At 41.4% G+C, this 22,266-nt stretch overlaps 1 protein-coding gene across 2 annotated transcripts in view; it reads right to left on the reverse strand.

The window, feature by feature from the left end:
- The window catches only part of MFSD14B (major facilitator superfamily domain containing 14B), a 71,977-nt gene that overhangs the window by 44,944 nt on the left and 4,767 nt on the right, over window positions 1-22,266 (reverse strand). Inside the window, exons 2-3 of one of the 2 annotated variants that reach the window (XM_079790389.1) lie at window positions 12,443-12,538; window positions 412-474 (exon numbers count right to left, since the gene is read on the reverse strand). In XM_079790389.1, coding sequence (XP_079646515.1) covers window positions 412-474; window positions 12,443-12,538 — 159 coding nt within the window. The remainder of the gene's footprint in view (window positions 1-411; window positions 475-12,442; window positions 12,539-22,266) is intronic. The other variant, XM_079790390.1, reaches the window with a different exon arrangement.

A 22,266-nucleotide genomic window follows, 5' to 3' on the forward strand; every position in this document is an offset into this window, starting at 1 on the left:
GAAGGGTTAAGGGGGAAATGGGGGACATCTGCAATACAGTCAACTACCAGACTTGCCAAAAGTCATATACCCAACTAAGTCTTGATTCTTCTTCCTCAATCCAATAGTATTTCTCAAAAGAAGACAGTACTTGCCCATTTTATTCTGCTGATAGGTAGAGAAATCAAAAGTTCACAAAATCGAACCCTCTATAAACTGCAATGTACATGTTAATAAAAACAGTCTTTCATTTACCAGTAAATTATTTTATGCCTTACTGGTTAGGATTGTATTTTATTTTGACTTTGATAATCAAGCTAAAAATTTAAATTTAGGTCTACAAAACAAATAATAACTGTTTTCCTAAATCCCATCTAAACTTCCAGAGTTAAACTGCTAAGAATTCCTGGCTTCATTCACAATTATTCTTACCTTTACACCTTGAATGAGACCATTCATGAGGAATGTGTGTTGAGGAAATGTTTCATGTAGAACCTACAAAAAGCAAACAAACATCAAGGCAAATTCAAAAGCAAATTAAAGGAAAATATTTCTGCTTCTGTTAATGGCAGGCTAGGTAAGTAAGATGGAACCACGTAATGAATAATTTTTAAGTATAGATGAAATTTTAAAAGTATCTAAAAGTATAAAAAGTTAACAAGATAGTGAGGCAGAAACCTAAATAAGAGCCCAAAAAGGCACTTCAGTCATTCGGTTGCTTTTGTTACAAAAGCACCTGCAGTAAAAAAACCCTGTTAATTAGCTACCCCCTCAATCACCAACAATTTTAAGCCGGTACCACAAATGGTTACACAAATCCCAGTTGGACCTGCAGCCCAGTTTTATGTCACTGAGGCAGTCCAGGAAACAATAGCCTTAAATGTGGATTATAGTGACTCCAGACTGGTAACCTCCTTATGTCTAACAGGGAAAAATCTAAAGTCACTGCTGAAAAGGCTATCATCTAGACTTCAAACCAACCATACATATATTTTTTTCAAGTATAATGAATGGTATGTAATCAAAGGAAATCAGATACAAAGAGAAGACACCATGCACAAAACATAGCTACAGACAAACAAACAAACAAACAAACATACAAACTTCCCTACCCTGGTGAAGGACAAAGACCCACAAGTGCAGGAAGCACAGAGAGTTCCAATCAAGATGAACCCAAAGGAACCCACAATGAGACACATCATCATTATAATGACAAAGGTTAAAGACAAAGAGATGATTTTAAAGGCATCAAGAGAGAAACAGTTAGTTACCTACCAAGGAGTTCCCATCAGTGTATTAACTGATTTTCAACAGAAAGTCTTCAAGCCAGAGGGGATTGACAAAATAATGAAAAGCAAGGACCTGAAACCAAGGCTACTCTACCCAGCAAGGCTATCATTTCAAATTGAAGGTGAAATAAAAAGCTTCCAATAAATAAATAAAAAGGTTAAAGAGTTAATTACCACCAAACCAGCATTGCAAGAAATGCAAAAGGGAGTGCTTTAAGAAGAAAAAAATTGAGACAGGACATTGGTATAAAGAAAAAAATGGCAGTAAATGAGTACCTATCAATAATAACCTTAAATGTAAATGGATTAAATGCTCCAATAAAAAAGACACAGGGTAGCTGAATGGATAAGAAAACATGACCCAATTATATGCTATCTATAAGAGACCCACCTCAGTACAATAGATTCACAGTCTGAAAGTGAAGGGTATAAAAAAATATTCCATGGAAACAAACAAACTAACTAACTAACTAACAAAAGCTGGGTTAGAAATACTCCTACCACACAAAACAGACTTCAGAACAAAGGCCATAACAAGAGGAAAAGGTCACTACATAATACTACAGGGATTGCTTCAACAAGAGGATGTAACTCTGGTAAATATAGGAGCAAATAAATCCCATCTAATAAAAGGCTAATATGCAAATTGACCTAACAGCAGAACAACCGAACTATGACGCTATGACACGCACTGACCACCAGGGGACAGATGCTCAACACAGGAGCTTTCCCCTGGTGGTCAGTGTGCTCCCACAGGGGGAGCAAGTCAGCCAGAAGCCGGGCTCATAGCTGGCAAGCGCAGCAGCAGTGGTGAGAGCCCTGCCTTCGAGTCAAAGCTAAGGATGTCCGACTGCCCACTGCGAGCCCCAGACTGCGAGAGGGCACAGGCCGGGCTGAGGGGACTGCCCCCCAGTGCAGGAATCTTGTGCAGCGGGCCTCTAGTAAATATGTATTATTTTTTAAAAACTCCTGAGACTTTAAGGGAGAGATCCACAGCAATACAGCCATAGTAGGGGACTTTAACACCTCACTGAATTCATTAAATACATCTTCCAGACAAAAAACCAACAAGGAAACAGTGACATTAAGTGACACACTTGATCAGATGGATTTAATTGGCATTTACAGAACTTTTCACCCAAAAGTTGCAGAATGTAAATTCTTCTCAGGTGCACATGGGTCATTCGAAGGTAGACCATGTGTTAGAACACAAAACAATTCTCTGCAAGTTCAAGAAAATTAAAATCATATCAAGTATCTTCTTGGATCACAATGGCATGAATTGGAAATCAACTACAGTAAAACACTCAAAAACATTCAAACACATGGAGGCTAAACAGCATGTTATTAAACACTGGGTTACCAATGAAATCAAGAAAAAAATAAAAAACTTCCAAGATACAAATGAAAATGAAAACAAAACAATCCAAAACCTCTGGGACACATCAAAAGCAGTTAGAGAGGGAAGTTCACAGCACTGCAGGCCTACCTGAAAAAACAGAAACAAAAACCAAGAAAAAAATTTAATAAACTATCTAACCCTACAAATTAAAGAATTAAAAAGAGAACAAGAATGGCCCAAAGTAAATAGAAGGAAGGAAATAATAAAGATCAATGCAGAAATAAATGACAGAGACTAAAAAAAAAAAAAACCCCAAAAAACACACCAAAAAACAAAAGATCAACGAAACCAAGAGCCAATTCTTTGAAAAGATAAACAAGATTGATGAACCCCTAGTCAGACTCATCAAGTAACAAAGAGAGAGGACCCAAATAAATAAAATCAGAAATGAAAGAGATGAAGTAACCACTGTCACCACAGAAATACAAAGGATTGTAAGAAAATACTACGAACAACTATATGCCAACAAGCCAGCAAAATATGGATGAAATGAACAAATTCCTACAAAAATACGATCTTCCAAAACTGAATAAGAAAACCTGAATAGGCCAATAACAACTGATGAAATTGAAACTATAATAAAAAATCTCCCAACAAACAAAAGCCTTATTCCAGATGGCTTCACAGGGGAGTTTTACCAAACATTCAAAGAAGAACTAACACCTCTCCTCCTCAAACTATTCCAAAAACTCCAAGGAAGGAACACTTACAAGCTCTTTTTATGGGGCCAGCATTATCCTAATTCCTAAACCTGATAAAGACACTACAAAGAAAGAGAATTACAGGCTAATATCCCTGATGGATGCTAAAATCCTAAACAAAATATTAGCATACTGGATCCAGCAATATATTAAAAAGACCATACACCATGACCAAGTGGGATTTATTCCAGGGATGCAAGATTGGCATCATATTTGCAAATCAATAAACGTGATACGTCACATAAACAAATTGAAAGGCAAAAATCACATGATCATATCAATAGATGCAGAAAAAACATTCAAAAAAAATCCAACACCCATACTATGTAATAAAAGAGCAATATGCAAATTGACCGTACTTCCGCTACATAAGCTTCCCCCACAAGCCACGCCCACCAGCCAATCAGGAGCAAATATGCAAATAAACCCAACCAAGATGGCTGCAGCCACAGACAGCAGGAGGGAGGCTTGGGATTCCCCAGCAATGGAGGAATCCAAGCTTTCCGCCTGCCCTTGCCAGCCTAGGCCTCCACTCATTGCTACAAAGTTTCAATTATAGAAGGTAAATAAATCCCAACAGAAATGGCTGCTGCCACTGAGAGAGCAGAAGGTTTGGCTCCGCTCCAGGCTACAAAGTTTCAATTGTAGAAGGTAAATAAATCCCAGATACCAGGGCCTCCGCTTGGGTCGCCGGGGGGCGTGACCGGCCTGCAAACCACCACAGGCCCCTCGCCCAGGCCACCCCACGCCCCAAGGGAACCCCCACCCTGATCCAGGACACCCTTCAGGGAAAACCAGCCAGTCCCCACCCATGCACCAGGCCTCTATCCTATCTAATAAAAGAGTAATATGCAGATTGACCATCACTCTAACACACAAGATGGCTGCCCCCATGGGGACACAAGATGGCCACCAAAAGATGGCCAGCAGGGGAGGGCAGTTGTGAGGAACCAGGCCTGCAAGGGAGGGCAGTTGGGGGTGATCAAGCCTGCAGGGGAGGACAGTTAGGGGTGACCAGGCCAGCAGAGGAGGGAAGTTGGGGGTGACCAAGCCTGCAGGGGAGGGAAGTTAGGGGCAAACAGGCTGGCAGGGGAGCAGTTAGGCATCAATAAGGCTGGCAGGGGAGTGGTTACGGGGTGATCAGGCTGGCAGGTAGAAGCGGTTAGGGGCAATCAGGAAGGCAGGCAGGCGAGCCGTTGGGAGCCAGCAGTCCTGGATTGTGAGAGGGATCCCAGATTGGAGAGGTTGCAGGCTGGGCTGAGGGACACCCCCACCTGTGCACGAATTTCATGCACCAGGCCTCTAGTTTTTAATAAAAACCTCTGAGCAACGTGAGAATACAGGGATCATACCTCAATATAATAAAGGCCATATGTAACAAACCTACAGCCAACATCAAAAACAGGGATGTCTGCATTCACCTCTCTTATTCAACACAGTACTGGAAGTCTTAGACATAGCTATCAGACAAGAAGAAGAGATAAAAGGCGTCCAAATTGGAAAGGAGGAAGTAAAACTGTCATTATTCACAGGTGACATGAATAATTGTACATAGAAAACCCTAGACTCCACCAAAAACACACACAAAAAACTAGATTTAATAAATGAATCTGGCAATGTAACAGGATATAAAATTAACTCCTAGAAATTGATGGCATTTTTATACACCAATAACGAATTATCAGAGAAACTAAAAAAAAATTTAAAAAAAATCGCATTTACCATTGCAACAACAATAAAAAAATTAACATACTTAGCAATAAACTTAACAAAGGAGATAAAAGTCCTGTACTCAGAAAACTACAGGACATTTAAAAAAGACATAGAGGACAATATAAACAAGTGGAAAAATATACCGTGTCCATAGATTGGTAGAATCAACATTAAAATGTCCATATTACCTAAAACAATCTATAGATTCAATGCAATCCCTACAAAAATACCAACAGCATACTTCACAGAACTAGAACAAATATTCCAAAAATGTATATGGAACCAAGTAAGACCCCAAATACCCTCAGCAATCTTGAGAAAGAAGAATAAAGCTGGAGGAATCACAATACCGGATTATCAAGCTAAACTACAAAGCCACTTTAAAACAGCCTGGTACTGGCACAAGAACAGGCACATAGACCAATGGAACAGAACAGAGAACCCAGAAATTGATCCAGCCATTACGCTCAATTACTACTTGACAAAGGAGGCAAGAGCATACAGTGAATAAAGACAGCCTCTTCAATAAATGGTGTTGACATGATCTCGCTCATCTAGGGGAAATGATGAACAACATAGACTGATGAACAAGAACAGAACCAGAAACAAGGAGGCATCGATCGGACTATCGGGCCTCAGAGGGAGGATAGGGGAGGGTGGGGGGAGGGGGGAGAGATCAACCAAAGGACTTGTGTGCATGCATATGAGCCTAACCAATGGTTAAGTTCAACAGGGGGTTGGGGCATCCGTGGGGAGGGGTGTGGGATGGGAATGGGGGGATGAGGACAAATATGTGACACCTTAATCAATAAAGAAATTAAAAAAATAAAATAAATAAATAAATGGTGTTGAGAAAATTGGACAGACACATGCAAAAAAAATCAAACTAGACCACTACCTTATACCATACACAAGTATAAACTCAAAATGGGTAAAAGACTTAAATGTATGTAGTGAAACCATAAAAATCCTAGAATATATAAGCAGCATAATCTCAGACATCTCTCGTAGCAATATGTTTGTTGACACATCTCCTAGGGCAAAGGAAACTAAAGAGAAAACAAACAAATGGGACTGCATCCAAAGAAACCATCTCCAAAAGGAGCCCACTGTACGGGAGAACATATTTGGTAATAGTTCATCTGATAAGAGGTTATCTCCCAGCTACAGGGTGGGGTAAAATTAGATTGACAGTTTTGAGTATGAGATACACAGTATATTCTTATATCATTACTTATTTCATATATATATATAATTGATTTTTTACAGAGAGGAAGGGAGAGAAATAGAGAGTTAGAAACATCAATGAGAGAAAAACATCAATCAGCCACCTCTCGCACACTCCCTACTGGGGATGTGCCCGCAACCAAGGTACATGCCCTTGACCGGAATCAAACCTGGGACCCTTGAGTCTGCAGGCTGACGCTCTATCCACTGAGCCAAACCGGTTAGGGCTCATTACTTATTTCTTATTGTATTATTTTCCATATGAACAATTGTAAACCTACTTTTACCCCACACTGTAAATAAAAATTAATACAACTCAACACCAGGAAGACAGACAATCCAAGTTAAAAATGGGGAAAGGACCTGAATACACACTTCTCCAAACAGGACATACAGATGTTCAATAGCCATTTGAAAAAAATACTCAAGGTCACTAATTATCAGGTAGATGCAAATTAAAACCACAATGAGGTATTACCTCACACCTGTCAGAATGGCTGCCATCAATAAATCAACAAACAAGTGTTGGCCAGGATGTGGAGAAGAGAGAACCCTCCTGCACTGCTGGTGGGAATGCAGACTGGTGCAGTCACTGTGGAAAACAATAATTTCCTAAGAATCCTGAAGCACCAGTCAGAAAGAATATATGCGCCGCTGTGCTCATAGCAGTGTTGTTTACAATAGCTAAGATCTGGAAACAGCCAAGTGCCCATCTAGTAGATGAGTGGATAAAAAAGATGTGGTACATTTACACCATGGAATGCTATGCAGCAGTAAAAAACAAACTAACAAACAAAAACAACCATGGATGGACCTGGAAAGTATTATGCTAAGTGAAATATGCAAGTCAGAGAAAGAAATACCATATTATCTCACTAATATATGGAATCTAATAAGCAAAAGGAACTGGTGAACAAAACAGAAGCAGAGGCTTGGATACATGAAACAGCCTGAGAAAGTCAGAGGGGAGAAGGGTGGTGGTGACGGGAGAAGAGGAGACGGGAGTAGCTAAAGAACATACATGCATATGCCACGGACACAGACAATAGCGTGGTGCGGGCATGGGTAGGGGGAGATGTAGGTGGGCAATGGGGGGAGAGTAGGAGGAAATCTACAATAGTGTCAACAATATAAAATTTAAATTAAAGACATAGAAATGAATATTAGAACTGTTTAATAATTTATTTTGTCACACACATCACAAAAATGTGGTGAAACGGCAAAACAAGAAATCAGTCTATTTTTAAAAGTGCTTCTCTGATCCAGGGAGTGACACTGTCTCTCAGCCTCCCCCTTTCCCTTCTATCCCTGGTCAGAGCAAGGCCGAGAGCTTAGAGACACTTCTGACTCTGGACTACAGGCTTTCTCACAGCTTCTGCCACTCGGGGGAGAGCCGGTGAGCACTCAGAACTCCAGGTTACCCTCAGGTGGTCGAGGAGCAGCAGTGCTGATCGCTGCCCCCAGCTCTGTCTTCACACTCCTGACCCCTTACGTCCCTAAAACAATTCTACACTCAAAATGATCCAAACATGCATTCACCGATGCAGGTACTCTCTCTAGGAATAAGAGATAACCTTTTTAATTTGGTAAGACCATAACCATGCATGGATGACAGTCTATGCTTTTTAATTTCTGGCAGTCTGAGTGACCATTTCTGGGTAACAGCCATGGTGCAGGCTGTTCCTCTAAAGATTTTCTATCTATGCTTTCTAAAACTTTCTAATTTTCTCCATTAAAAAAAGAGAGAAGGAAACAGTAAAATCTTATAGGAGGGATAAATAAAAGAAGTTAATAATTGTTTTTAAAGCTAATGACTAAACCTCCATAAAATAAAGCATCTGTAAAGGAAACAGCAATATTCAAACTTTTTATGATAGTCAAAGAAATTAAAGATATAAATAAATTGAACTACAAAAGATAACTGTTACCATAATAAAGTAAACCTAATTATAAGAAGTATATTAATATCTCAGATAAGGTCAAAGTTTTCATTTTTTAAAACACCTTTCACATAAAGAAACTCAGGGATCCCTGGCTGGTGTGGTTGGTGGTTGAGCGTCATCCTGTGCTGGCTCGATTCCTGGTCAGGTTGCACATCCAGGTTGTGCATTCTGTCCCCAGCAGGGGGCGTGCAGGAGGCAGCCAACCAGATTCATCCCTGTGTCTATCTTCCTTCCTCTCTCTAAAATCAATTAAAACATGTTAAGAAATAAAAACTCAAGGAAGATATCGCTTTTATTCTTGGGAAGGACTATTGTAAACATAAAAGTTATGTTTATCACTTTAAAAACATAACTTTAGAAAACTTGGAGAAATTATTTCCTGTACAATATCTGCACGTATGTATAGTTGTTCATATGGAAAATACGACTTGGTAGAACCTCAGTTCTCGAACTTAATTTGTTCCAGAAGGATGTTTGAGATTTGTTCGAAAATCGAATCATTTTTCCCCATTAGAAATAATGTAGATTGGATTAATTCATCCAGATCCCCAAATGACTGTTTTAACCTTTCTTACATACAGTACATGTCTAATGTACTGTTTAATCTGTAAACAAACACTTTCTTTCTTAAATTTATCGAACCACCTCCTACTCGCCTTAAACTTTCAGCCTTACTCCAGCATGCAGCGTCTTCCTTGCTGTCACAGGCTGACTGCTTTTCATTCATCCAAATCAACAGCAGTTTTCTACCTCTTCCATTGCCTGTGGTCATTATTGTTTTCACACCATTAGAAATACCAGCACTCCTTTTTTTTAAATTTCTTTATTGATTAAGGTATTACATATGTGTCCTATCCCCCAGTTGCTCCCCCAACCCCCCCACTCATGCCCTCACCCCTCACCGCCTCTGTTGTCTGTGTCCATTGGTTAGGCTTATATGCATGCATACAAGTCCTTTGGTTGATCTCTCCCCCTACCCCCACCCTCCCCTACCTTCCCTCTGAGGTTTGACAGTATGATCAATGTTTCTCTGTCTTTGGATTTGTTTTGTTTTTTTTCATCAGTTTATGTTGTTCATTAGAAATACCAGCATGCTTGATGACCTCTTTTATGCCTTAACATTGTGGTAATCATCCATTTTGCCAGCAAAAACCCCCACAAATATTCACAGCACAATTTACTGAGATGTTAATGGGTAAACTGACTCACAGTAGCCCATTCTCTCCTTTGTTTGGAAAAACATCTATAGTTGAAAGGGTTAATAAAAGGTTACGAAATAAGCTCCTGGAATCTTACTCTCAAATCTGCGGAGCTACAGCCGTGGTCAGCGGGTTGCATATTTGATCCCCAGCCTGGTCCGGGCTCCTACAGGAGGCAACCAATTGATATGCCTCTCTTACATTGATGTTTGTGTCTCTCTGTCTCTCTGTCTGTCTGTCTCTCCCCCCCCCCCACAACCCCCCTCTCTGAAAATCAATGGGAAAAAGTGGTGAGGATTAACAAAATAAAAAAAGAAAAGTAAAAGAAAAAAGCTGCTATTGGTCTCCAAGGTAACAATCACAAGCACAGTTATGTGAAGTGGGACTTCTAAGTGAAATACTTGAAGAATTGAATGGTGTAAGATTCATTAAAAAAGGATAGTACACCAGGTCACTCATGGCTGCCAATGGCATGAAGCCCTACAATCACAGGATAAAGTACTCCAGGACTACAGGAGGTCCCAGACACCCACACTTTAATAAAGCAAGAGGTCCTATAAGCAGCACTTGGTGCAATTCTAAGGAACAGGACTTTCCATCAGGCTGGAGAACAACACTCTTGCTACCAGAGGTGTCTACACCACAGGTGGGAAATTAGCAAAGTAATTCTTTTTGACTCATTGTATTTTTCATAGTGAATTAGCTGTCAGTCTGCAAATTTCAGGAAATTTCACCCAACTTTCTATGACTTTCTAGCATTTCATAGGAAGTCACTGAAGATTTCAAAACACGGGGCTTGAACTGCCACGTAACTGACTGGCTGAGCAGCAGACAGTGGCCGTGCAGTAGAAGGAACATATATTCCAATTGCCAATGTTTGTCACATTTACTTCCTTGCCTAGCCCCACAAGACATGTTTTCACAATCCCTGATCTATCCCATTTGTAAATAAAGTTCAGCAAAAATTTTGAGGAAAACCACCATTTAAAAATGTAAAAACTATTTTTAGCAACATCAAGAGCTTAGAAAATAAGAATAAGTACATCCACTAACTCAGCAACACTTCTAGGACACCACAGAGTGACAAAGTGACACTAGCAACTCTATGCTCCTCACAAACAAATGTCCATTTTAACCAAATCCTTGAAAGCAGCAGAACTGCTTAGAAACTGCAAAGTGACAGGAGAGCAGCATTTTAGCTGCCTTATAAGACTGCATTCCAGGAACTAACAGGGATATAGAAAATCTAGGAATATTATTTGCTTTGGGCAGCAAGAAGGAGGGCGCATCAGTCCCTGGGGCATATTAAAATTCACTAGTTTAATTAAAATTAAAAGGGGTCTAGGGTCAAAAAGGCCCAAGGATTTTAATGTGTAGAAGGAAGTTGCAGAATTTCTGATGGGTACTAGAAACATTAAAGCACTCTTCAATTCAATTTGAATTTTTACCCAATGAAGAATGATCACAGGATTGCTTCCATATTGAGAAAGCTGCTGAACTACCACAACAGACTATAAGCAACTTTGCAACCTAGAAAAGTTGGAAGGAAAAAGAAATAAAGAACTAGGGCAAAAAATCAAATAACACAGTTTCTTAAAATGAGTGGCCTGATGTGTCTATATTTATGCTAAAAATACGTTAAAGAAATAATCACTTGGGGACATATATGTACCTACAATATATATATTTGTTCAAAGAAAAATACCAGCTGTGTCCAAGGCAACCCTAGTCCCTAGGGCCACAGTGATGAGCACAGCAGGCAAATCTCATGAAACCTAAATTGGGGACTACTTAGTCCCAGTTCCTTCCGTAGTAAAGCATTATGCAGAAAAAAGTAGTACAATGAGAAAGAATAAAACAGAGGATTAAAACACAGACAATTTTTTAAATTGATTGCTTCATCCAAGTTGTAATTTTATTTAATCATATTGTATTTAAATGTGCCACAAGAATTAAAATCTTAAAAGTATATAGCGAAGTCTCATGTAAGGCTAACAGCCACCCTCTAAGTTTCTGTATTTTCTAAACCTACTTTGGAAACAAAGTTTAGTTGTATACAAAGGGATTCTCTTGAGTAAGACAAAATGGTGACTAGGAAGAGTTAATTTCCAATTATTTTTAAAGAACAATTTGCCCTGGCCGGTTTGGCCCAGTGGATAGAACGTCAGCCTGCGTACTGAGGGGTCCTGGGTTCGATTCCGATCAGGGGAGCATGCCCAGGTTGTGGGCTTGATCCCCAGTGGGGGGCATGCAGGAGGCAGCCGATCAATGATTCTCTCTCATCATTGATGTTTCTATCTCTTCTCCCTCTCTGAAACCAATAGAAATATGTTTTTTTAAAAAAGAACAATTAAAGACAACTGTAATTTAAGGCCAATTTTAAAATATCTTTATTAAAATTAAGTGTTAAATAGTTACTAGGCACCTAAAATCTGTACCCGAATCTTTACTTAGCATCTCTCTTCCATCTAACCATACATCAAACATCTAAGTTCTTTCTAAGAAATTCAATACAGCCTCTGCAAAGATATGACTGTAGGTAAGCTACCAAAAGTGGAAATGTCAATATTCTTACAATCATCACTTGCATTGTTACAAGGTACTTACCAATCTCCTAATTTTTATGTTCTTAAGTCAAAGGCCATCACATCCATATAAAGTAATTTGTAATCTTCAACAAAGCTTTGTAATTCCCTCTAAGACATCTTAATGATCTCTTAAAACATATGTAGTTTATTCATTATGAACCAGGACTTGGGGGTGCAGTGAGAGTGTCCTGCTACTCAGGAATACTTAATGAGCAACCCAAGTGTTCTGTTGCAGGTGGATCCATCTGGCACAGCATAAACAACCCAATGGAATAAGCAGTCTTTAAATTGCTGTCAAAAACTACTCTCAAACACATATTTAGACATATCATCCTGCAAACATAGACTTAAACACTTCTCTTTGGCTCATATAAATGAGGACCCAGTTCAGCAATACTTACAGTTAGCATTGGAGTTGTCAACAGGCCCCAAGCAAAGAATTCAAGGAAAATTACAATTGCAGCATGGTACACACTTGGTCGGCCAAAGCCTTCTTGCTAAAAAAGGAAGAAAGTTATTATAAAAAAGAGTAAAGAAAATTTTAAAATCCATTATCCTAAAATAGCATCTAACACACACACACACCGTATAAATTTAAAACCTATCCTATACAATAATCCTATGTAATAAAAGGCTAATAATGCAAATTGACCAAACAGCAAGAATGACAGGTCACTATGACAGGCACTGTCCACCAGGGGGCAGATGCTCAATGCAGGAGCTGCCCCCCTGGTGGTCAGTGCGCTCCCACAGGGAGAGTGCTGCTCAGCCAGCAGCCAGGCTTAAGGCTGGCTGGCGAGCGCAGCGCCACTGTAGCAGTCCTAAGGACCCCTCAGGGGATGTCCCACTGCTGGCTTAGGCCCGGTCCAGGACTACGAGAGGGCACAGGCCAGGCTGAGGGACCCCCGCGTCCTCCCAGTGCAGGAATGTCATGCAATGGGCCTCTAGTATTTAAGATAAAACTTCATTCTGCAGTATCCCTGATTCTTTCATTTTCCCTAATTATAGAAAGTACCATGATTATAGACTTTCTACTCATCCCATCAATTCAAATCACTGGAGCTTTGGTAAAAAATCAACTGATTCGCCCTGGCCGGTTTGGCTCAGTAGATAGAGCGTCGGCCTGTGGACTGAAAGGTCCCAGGTTCAATTCCAGTCAAGGGCATGTACCTTGGTTGCGGGCACATCCCCAGAGGGAGGTGTGCAGGAGGCAGCTGATCGATGTTTCTCTCTCATCGATGTTTCTAACTCTGATGTTTCTGACTCTCTATCACTTTCCCTTCCTCTCTGTAAAAAAATCAATAAAATATATAAAAAAAAAATCAACTGATTCTTCAAGATACTGAGGTTCCAGGATCTCACTATTCAGTCTCTTAATTATGTGTTGTTTTTCAGCATCTTGGCCTCTATAGGTCTAAAGTTCCTCTAGCCCAGTGGTCGGCAAACCGCGGCTCGTGAGCCACATGTGGCTCTTTGGCCCCCTGAGTGTGGCTAATTAGGGTACTCTAATTAAGTTAATAACAATGTACCTACCTATATAGTTTAAGTTTAAAAAATTTGGCTCTCAAAAGAAATTTCAAGCCAAACCAGTTTGGCTCAGTGGATAGAGCGTCAGCTTGCGGACTGAAAGGTCCTGGGTTCGATTCCAGTCAAGGGCATGTACCTTGGTTGCAGGCACATTCCCAGTGGGGGGGGGGGGGTGCAAGAGGCAGCTGGTCGATGTTTCTCTCTCATCGGTGTTTCTAGCTCTCTATCTCTCTCCCTTTTACTCTGTAAAAAAATCAATAAAATATATTTTTTTAAAAAATTTCAATCGTCGTACTGTTGATATTTGGCTCAGTTGACTAATGAGTTTGCCGACCACTGCTCTAGCCACATAAGGAGACATAGGCACTGGATTCAGTCATATGCTCAAAAGCTTCAGGAAAGTGATGATGTAAATTCAGTGGTTAGGGGAAGAAACGTACTCCATACTAAGTGTCAAAATCCCGTTTTCTGTTTCTGTTTTAAAACTGGGCCTATTCTGCTAGTTTTCTGCAGTTTGTGACTTCCAGAGAGGAAATCTAAAACTCCTCTTAACTGAATGTTCTCTGACTCTGTTAAATTGCTTAGTATGAGATCAGGTGCTGTTAGCACTTGGGAGACCTAGAAGTGAACTGACAAAAGACTGTAAAACCCACAGGATTCCTATGTTTATATTTTCAAGTCTTCAAAAGACACAATTACATCTGCATTATTTAACTAGAATCTAATCATAACAAAAGATCAGACAAATCCAGACTGTGGGACATTCAACAAGACACTAGCCTATTCTGCTTCAAAACCTCAATGTTTAAAAGACAGAAGTAGCCCTGACTAGTTTTGCTCAGTGGATAGAGCATCAGCCTGCGGACTCAAGGGTCCCAGGTTCGATTCCGGTCAAGGGCATGTACCTTGGTTACAGGCACATCCCCAGTAGGGGGTGTGCAGGAGGCAGCTGATCGATGTTTCTCTCTCATCGATGTTTCTAAATCTCTATCCCTCTCCCTTCCTCTCTGTAAAAAATTAATAATATATATATATTAAAAAATAAATAAATAAAACAAAATAAAATAAAAGACAGAAGTAAATGTAGGAAGACCACAGTCATAACAACCAAACTAATGTCTTTTTTCTGGTCTTTAAATAGCAAAACCTAGAATGTGGAAAAAATTTTGAAACAAATGGACCAGTTTCTTCAACAAAGAAATGGTATAAAGAGAAGAAAAAAGGAGAACTATCCTATCTAATAATAGAGTAATATGCAAATTAACCATCACTCTGCGACAAAATGGCGGCCCCATAGCCACAAGATGGCGGCGCCCAGTACCCTCAGCCCCGCTGCTGGAGTGCAGACCCTGCGATCGATCGCAGAGCTGGGGGTTGCTTAGGCCTGGTGCTGGAGAAGACCCCCTGCAATTGATCGCAGGGAGCTGGGTGTCTGCTCCGGCCCCGGGCCGAAAGCCTCCGCACCCTTCCCCCACAAACTTCAAAAAATTGGGTCGGCTTCCTTTCCAGGGAACTAGGACTGATTTTGGGGTCCCAGATACACTGGACCTGGTCACTGTGGAGCGATCTATCTGCTCAAATGACAGGGGCGGGATGAGACAGAGGATGTATTTGAGTTTTGTTCTGTTTTTCCAAAATTGCCTGTCACAAACACTTCTGCAGCAGTCCTCAATTGTACTCAAAGTACTGTATTTCCTCCATTGGTACGCATACTCCTTTCTTCAAATTTTAACATTTTTGAAACCAGGATACATGTTAACAGAGAGGTTAAAAGGACTTGCTAGCTGCTAGGCATCTGCATGGGTATCTATTTATATACAGAGCCAGGGTCCTACCGAAGGCTCCACCAAGTGGGCGGGGACTGGCGAGTGGGCTGAACTCTGCGAGGTTCCTGGTGGCCAAGGGTGCAGAGCGGGAGTGTGGGCGTGTGGGTGTGTGCATGAGCGTGGACCCGAATGACACACACTCACACACCCACACCCACACAGGGTCCTCGGCGTGCCACCCACACCTCCCTGGACCTCACCCTCCAGCCCGGATCCTCCTGATCCCGCCTCCCCTTGGAGCGGGCGGGAGTCAGTCTGGGAAAACTTTCTCAGACTTGCTTGGTGCTGGAACTGGATGCATCCGAACTCATGGAAGGCTCCACGGAGGTTTCTGGTGGCCGAGGGTGCAGAGAGGGAGTGAGGGCGTGTGGGTTGTGTGCATAAGCGTGGACCCGAGCGACACACACTAACAGGCCCGCACCCACACAAGGCCCTCGACTGCGTCACCTGCGCTTCCCTGGACTTCACCCTCCAGCCCAGATCCTCCAGGTCCTGCGCCCTGGGGTCGCTCAAGTTCAGCAAGAGTTTGCGATTTGCCCAAGGTGCATAGAACAGTTTTCTCTTAACCCATTTGAGGGAATGTAATCTGATTTAAAACCAATGGACTAAACAAACAGAAGCACTTTCTAGAAAGTCAATTTAGAAATGTGGATCAAAATTCAAGTGAATTACTTTGGGCCAGGAGTTCCATGTCTGTGAATGTGTCCTAAGTAAACAGTCAAATAAGCAATTATGTTTACTGTAGTTGTTGATGCCAGGGGAAACAGAAGCAACCTGCCCCACAATAAAGGGTTAGTGAAGTAAACCATGGTAATGTCAAACAGTCAGGGATAACACTGTAGCCATTAAAAATTATGTCTGTACATCCAATTCGTTGACATGAAAAGAAGGCCATAGCCAAATATTAAGTGGAGGGCAGGGGAAGCTCAGAAGAGGGCATGTATGTATGTATATTTTATATGTCAGGGAGATAATAGTTTTAAAAACAGTGATTCTTCCTGAGCTCTGCAATTGTGAGTGTTAGCAAATTGTGTTTCAGGTGTGACAGGTGTCCTCTGGTGTCCCATACACACAGACATCCCTGCCTGTGGGACAGCCTGAACCTTTGTCGCACCTGCCCCTCTCTGCTGTGGCAACAGCCAATCAGACATTCCCTTTTATAGGGCTGGTTTCCTTTTCTCCTTTGCCCAAACCAGGCCTTTCCAACAAAAGAATATTAACCAAGCAATCCTAACAGCAAGTTTTGTTGCCAACTGCAACTTATGCCCTTTTATGCAAATGTTGTTGCTTTCAAGCCTACCAGGTTGTATTTCAAAACTTTTATTTTTCTGCAACTTGACCATTTTTTATTCGCTTAAAATATTCTGGAGGCCAAAACTGGTTTGGCTCAGTGGATAGAGCGTCAGCCTGCGGACTGAAGGGTCCCAGGTTCAATTCCAGTCAGGGGCACGTGCCTTGGTTGCGGGCACATCTCCAGTTGGAGGTGTGCAGGAGGCAGCTGATCGATGTTTCTTTCTCGTCGATGTTTCTAACTCTCTCTCTCCCTTCCTCTCTGTGAAAAATCAATAAAATATATTTTAAAAAAATATATTCTGGAGTATTTTAAATACATACAGAAAAGTAGAGAATAATATGACAAATACTTATCTATACTAATAAAAGGGTAATATGCTAATTAGACCAGACATCTTCTGGACATCCTTCTGGAAAAAGCCACGGTGGCGGGGACCAAGACAGAGGTGGTTAGGGACAACCAGGCCAGCTGGGGAGGTCAGTTAGGGGTGACCAGACCAGCAGGGGAGGGCAGTTGGGGGCGACCAGGCAGGCAGATAGGTGAGCAGTTAGGAGCCAGCGGTCCCAGATTATGAGAGGGATCCCAGAATTAAGAGGGTGCAGGCTGGGCTGAGGGACCCCCCCCCCCCCGCCCGGCACGAATTTCGTGCACCGGGCCTCTAGTGTTAGTATATAGATTTAAGAAATATGTGGACTTTTGAGTTTTGACTTAAATAAACTGGGGGGGAAAAGAGACAATTTTAAGTCAATCATAGAAATTTTAAAATGCACTGGATATTAGATAACAAAAGTAGGAAATAGGGTGGCAAATGCATACATTTTTAAAAGTAAATAGCCTATATTCTTTTACTGATAATTTCATAATTACTTTGTTGAGAATTCTGATAGTCACTCACTGTATACAGCAAAGTAAATGCTTCCAAACAGTCAAATAGCGTGAATGTCAATAAACAGCCGATTCCTCTTGAATCATTTGTTTTATTTATCAAGCATCATGATGTAAGAATCTCAAAACACTCTGAAGAGCAGCTACAAGTAGGAAGCACAGGAAGACTCCCTTTTTCATTTGCAGTTTCTGTGACTTGGTGCTCTTTCCCGGGCAATGAAGCTTTATTTACGGAGACCATAGGATAGAAACTATGTTGCTGCAATGCTGATTAAATATTTTTAAGATGCACATTTTCTTCTGTGTGCACATTTCTTCATGCTATTATTTTTAATACCTTGCAAAAAACAACAACAGACAACCCACCATTTTGTTCACACATTATATATTTTTAAAGTAAAAATTTTAAAAATAAACATCTTTTAAAATGCAAATGTTACATTATTCTCCTCTCTACATAAATTACTTTAATTGTACTATCATACATCCCTAACCAATAACAGTGACATATGAGAAAAATGCAACAGGTAGGCCTTGATATGGTGGGAACTTTGTGTGAGCAATCAGACAAAAGGTAACAAAAGTAAATCTTCCTTACTTCCAATTATTTCTAAGTTCTTGGGGCCCAATATGTTGAGAAAAAAAGTGTCATATATTTACTTCTCCTTTAAGTTATCTGAGCTAATTAGAAAGGCTTTATAAAAACTTAACCAATTATTGCCCTGGCCAGTGTGGCTCCGTAGATTGGAACATTGTCCCATACACCAAAAGGTTGTGGGCCATACCTAGGTTGCAAGACTGGTCCCTGGTTGGATCGCATATGAGAGGCAACCACTCGATGTTTCTCTCTCATCAATGTTTCCCTCTTGCTCTAAAAAAATAATAAATCAATAAATATAATATACTTGGGTGAGGATTAAAAAACCAATTATTTCCAGTTGAGCCTGATCTAGTACTGCCTCTCTCAATCAGTTCAATGTCCCCCTCTTCATTTTGTTGTCCTTTTATAAATCATTACAGAACATCTTGAGACATTTGAAAGCAGACAATGAAAAATGAGTCGTGCCCAGCTGGCCTGGCTCAGAGGTTGAGCATCAATCTATGAACCAGGAAGTCTCGGTTCAATTCCGGTCAGGGCACACACCTGGGTTGCATGCTCAGTCCCCAGTAGGGGGGTGCAGGAGGCAGCCAATGATTCTCATCATTGATGTTTCTATCTCTCTCTCCTTCTACCTTTCTAGTTGATATCAATTTTAAAAATGTTTAAATAAGTGTGTTGTGATGTCTTCATACACTCTCATTACCATCTCTCCCATAGCTGACTACTGATGCCTAGACCCAGCAGTGACAGCCATCACCCAGTGCCTGACTCCTCTTCCTGCCCCTTTGACACTACACTCAGAGTGATCATCTAAAACACAACTCTCATCCTGTCGCTCCTGCACAAGACTCAAAACCGCCCACAATTCCAATTCCTGTATACCAACATTTTGGCAACAGAACTGTGCTGCCGATTCCATCAATCGGTGGAGTTATTTGTCCACTTCCTGGACTGGAGCTGTCCTAACCAACAGATGTCAGGTGAAGAGACAAGGTGGGCTTCTGAACCTAGACCCCCAGGGGCCTTCAATACCAAGTGGAGAAGTCCCTTAGAGGCACAGGAGAATGAGAGCATTTCAAGCCCTCCCAATGGATGTCCCTTAGACCCAGCAGTGACAGCCATCATCCACAGCCTGACAAAAGGAGCAAGGCCATCTTAAGTCACCCTACAGATGACCACAGTATCTGTAATCAAATCTAGTGACGACTCCCAGGCCGAACACGGCCCAAACTGCTAATCCCCCAACCATCGTGAAAAGCCACTAATTTGGGAGTAGTTTCTTATGTATTAACTAGAGGCCCGGTGCATGAAAATTCATGCACTGGAGGGGGGGTCCTTCAGCCCAGCCTGCCCTCTCTCACAGTCCGGGAGCCCTCAGGGGCAGGAGGTGACCCAGCGATCAGGGGAAGGTGACGCCCCCATCACACCTCTGCTGCTGCCACTGCCGGCAGCGCAAGCCTCGGCTGGCCCTGGTTACCGGAGCCTCGGGCGGCCCTGGGCAGCTGGGCAGCAGCCATCCGACGCTTGCCTGCACCTCGGGCGGCTAGGGAGCTGAGGGGACTGGGGGACTCTGGAGGCAGGCATGTGGAGCGGGGACTGGGAGCCGCCCTCTTTGAGGACATGGCAGTCAATTAGCATATGCCCTCACTGGCTGTGGGTGGCATCATCTTTGAGGGTGGGGCAGTCAATTAGCATATTGCCTCCTTATTGGCTGTGGGTGCCACCATCTTTGAGGGCAGGACAGTCAATTAGCATATGCCCTCCTTATTGGCTGTGGGTGCTGCCATCTTTGCAAAGGTGTGAGGATCAATTAGCATATTCCCTCTTTATTAGATAGGATTTTTAAGTGATACAACCACCCTCCTTTTGCCCTCATGATTAGGTTTAAACTCTTAAGACTGCTTTGAGGTTCCTTTTATAACTCTCCAATCTCATCCCTCAGTTCAAACATAACTTGATAAAATATTTGTGAGATTAAAGAATAATATTCACACAAACCATTTTTTGGTATTTTATTTTAAAAATATACTAGTTAGGTATTACAGTCAGTTGTAGTCAGAAAGGGCAACAAGAATTCCTGAAAACCCAGCTGGCGTGGCTCAGTGGTTGAGCACTGACCCATGATCCAGGTGGTCATGGTTCAATTCCTGGTCAGGGCACATGCCCGGATTGCAGGCTCAGTCCCCAGTAGGAGGCAAGCAGGAGGCAGCCGATCAATGATTCTTTCTCATCATTAATGTTTCTATCTCCCTCTCCATTTCCCTTTTTCTCTCAAATCAATAAAAATATACTTAAAAAAGAATAAAAATACTCATCATGGTTGGTGTTTCTCAATGGTTAGAGCATCAGCCCACACACTGAAAGGGTCAAGGTCAAGGGCACATACCTGGGTTGCAGGTTCAATCCCCGGCCCTTGTCTGGTGTGCAGGAGGCAACCAATTGATGTGTCTCTCTCACACTGATGTTTCTCTTTCTCTCTCTTCCTTTCACCCTTTCTAAAAATCATTGGGAAAAATATCCTCGGGTGAGGATTAACAACATAAATTAAAAAAAATAAAATGGGTTCCCCAAAACTGGGGTCCACTTAAAAAAAGAAAAAGAATAAAAGTACTCAACTCCAACTGATTAGTTACTTGCTGAGCTCTATCTACATATGTCAGCTAGATGCTGGGGACAATACTAGCAACAGTAGAAACTATTCCTGCTCCCATTTCATGGATGTAAAATTAAAAAGGAAATGAACACTCTGAAGGATAAGGACAGTCTATTACAAAGAATCCTGAGCTATACCCAGGCAAAACAGGGTCCTGGGACAGTGGCCACAGCCACTATGCCACACACTGATCACACACACTACACTTTTGAGATAGTAACTATTACTAACCCCTAATTTTATAGATGACAAAACTCAGATGGAGAATTTACTTGTAACTTGCCCAACTGAAATGGTTAGTAACTGCCTAAGCTGGTATTCCATCCAGAGTCAGATAGCTCCGGAGTGTGTTACCACTGTATCACTTACACTGCCTTTTTCTTAGGCCAAACTTCTCCCCAAATGGAATTAGCATAGATATAAGGCAGGCAGCCTGGACTGCAGCAACCTGAGTAAGAGGCAAATAGGAGTCAAATGCAGAGCGCTCCTTAAGCAAAGCACAGTAGACCTTTACTCACATACCCACCCTTTCCCCACACGAAGGAATCTGGCAAAAGGACAATCTCTACTAACCCCTCACCTGCTTTCTCACCATGACCTGAAGAGTTCAGATAAATGAGGGCATATGGCTTTTATCAATCAGGTCATCTGTTGTCAGTTGGAAAAAGATAAGGTTAAAAATTACTCCCACTTGTTTCACACAGGATTCCAGTAAACACCAGTGACCTGTCAATATGGAAGCTAAAGACAGAGGCCGTCATACACACCAAGTGAATAAAAAGGAGAGTCCACAAACAAGCCATGTATGCACGTCCAGCTGATTTCGGGCCACAGTGCCGACTCCAATCAGTGGGGAAAGAACAACTGCTTCAACGGGAGGGCTGAGACAACTGAATTTCCACTGATGAGGAATAAAGCTGGCCCCTACCTCACACCATATATAAAAAGTAACTCAAAATGAATGAGTGACCTCAGCTAAAACCATAAACCTCCTTACAGGAAACATAGATGTAAATCTTGGATTTAGTAATGGATGCTTAGATATGACTCCAAACTATAAGCAACAAAAGAAAAAACAGATATGGGCTTCATCAAAATTACAAACTTTAATTGGACTTTATCAAAATTTAAAACTTCTATAAATCAAAAGACAATCAACAGAATGAAAAGGCAACCTGTGGAGCTGTGGAGGAAATATTTGTAAAGCATATATCTGATGAGCTACTATCCAGAATATATTAGAAACTTCTACAACGCAACAACAAAAAAAGCACACCAAATAGCCCAATTTAAAAATGGGCAAAGGACTTGAGTTGCTATTTCTCCAAAGAAAATACACAAATAAACATATGGAAACATATGGGAATACGTGGCCAATAAACATATGGAAAGATGCTCAACATCATTCATTATTAGATGAGTGCAAAATACAAAACATG

Source organism: Cnephaeus nilssonii (assembly GCF_951640355.1).
Source record: "Cnephaeus nilssonii genome assembly, chromosome: 14".
Lineage (NCBI taxonomy): Eukaryota > Metazoa > Chordata > Mammalia > Chiroptera > Vespertilionidae > Cnephaeus > Cnephaeus nilssonii.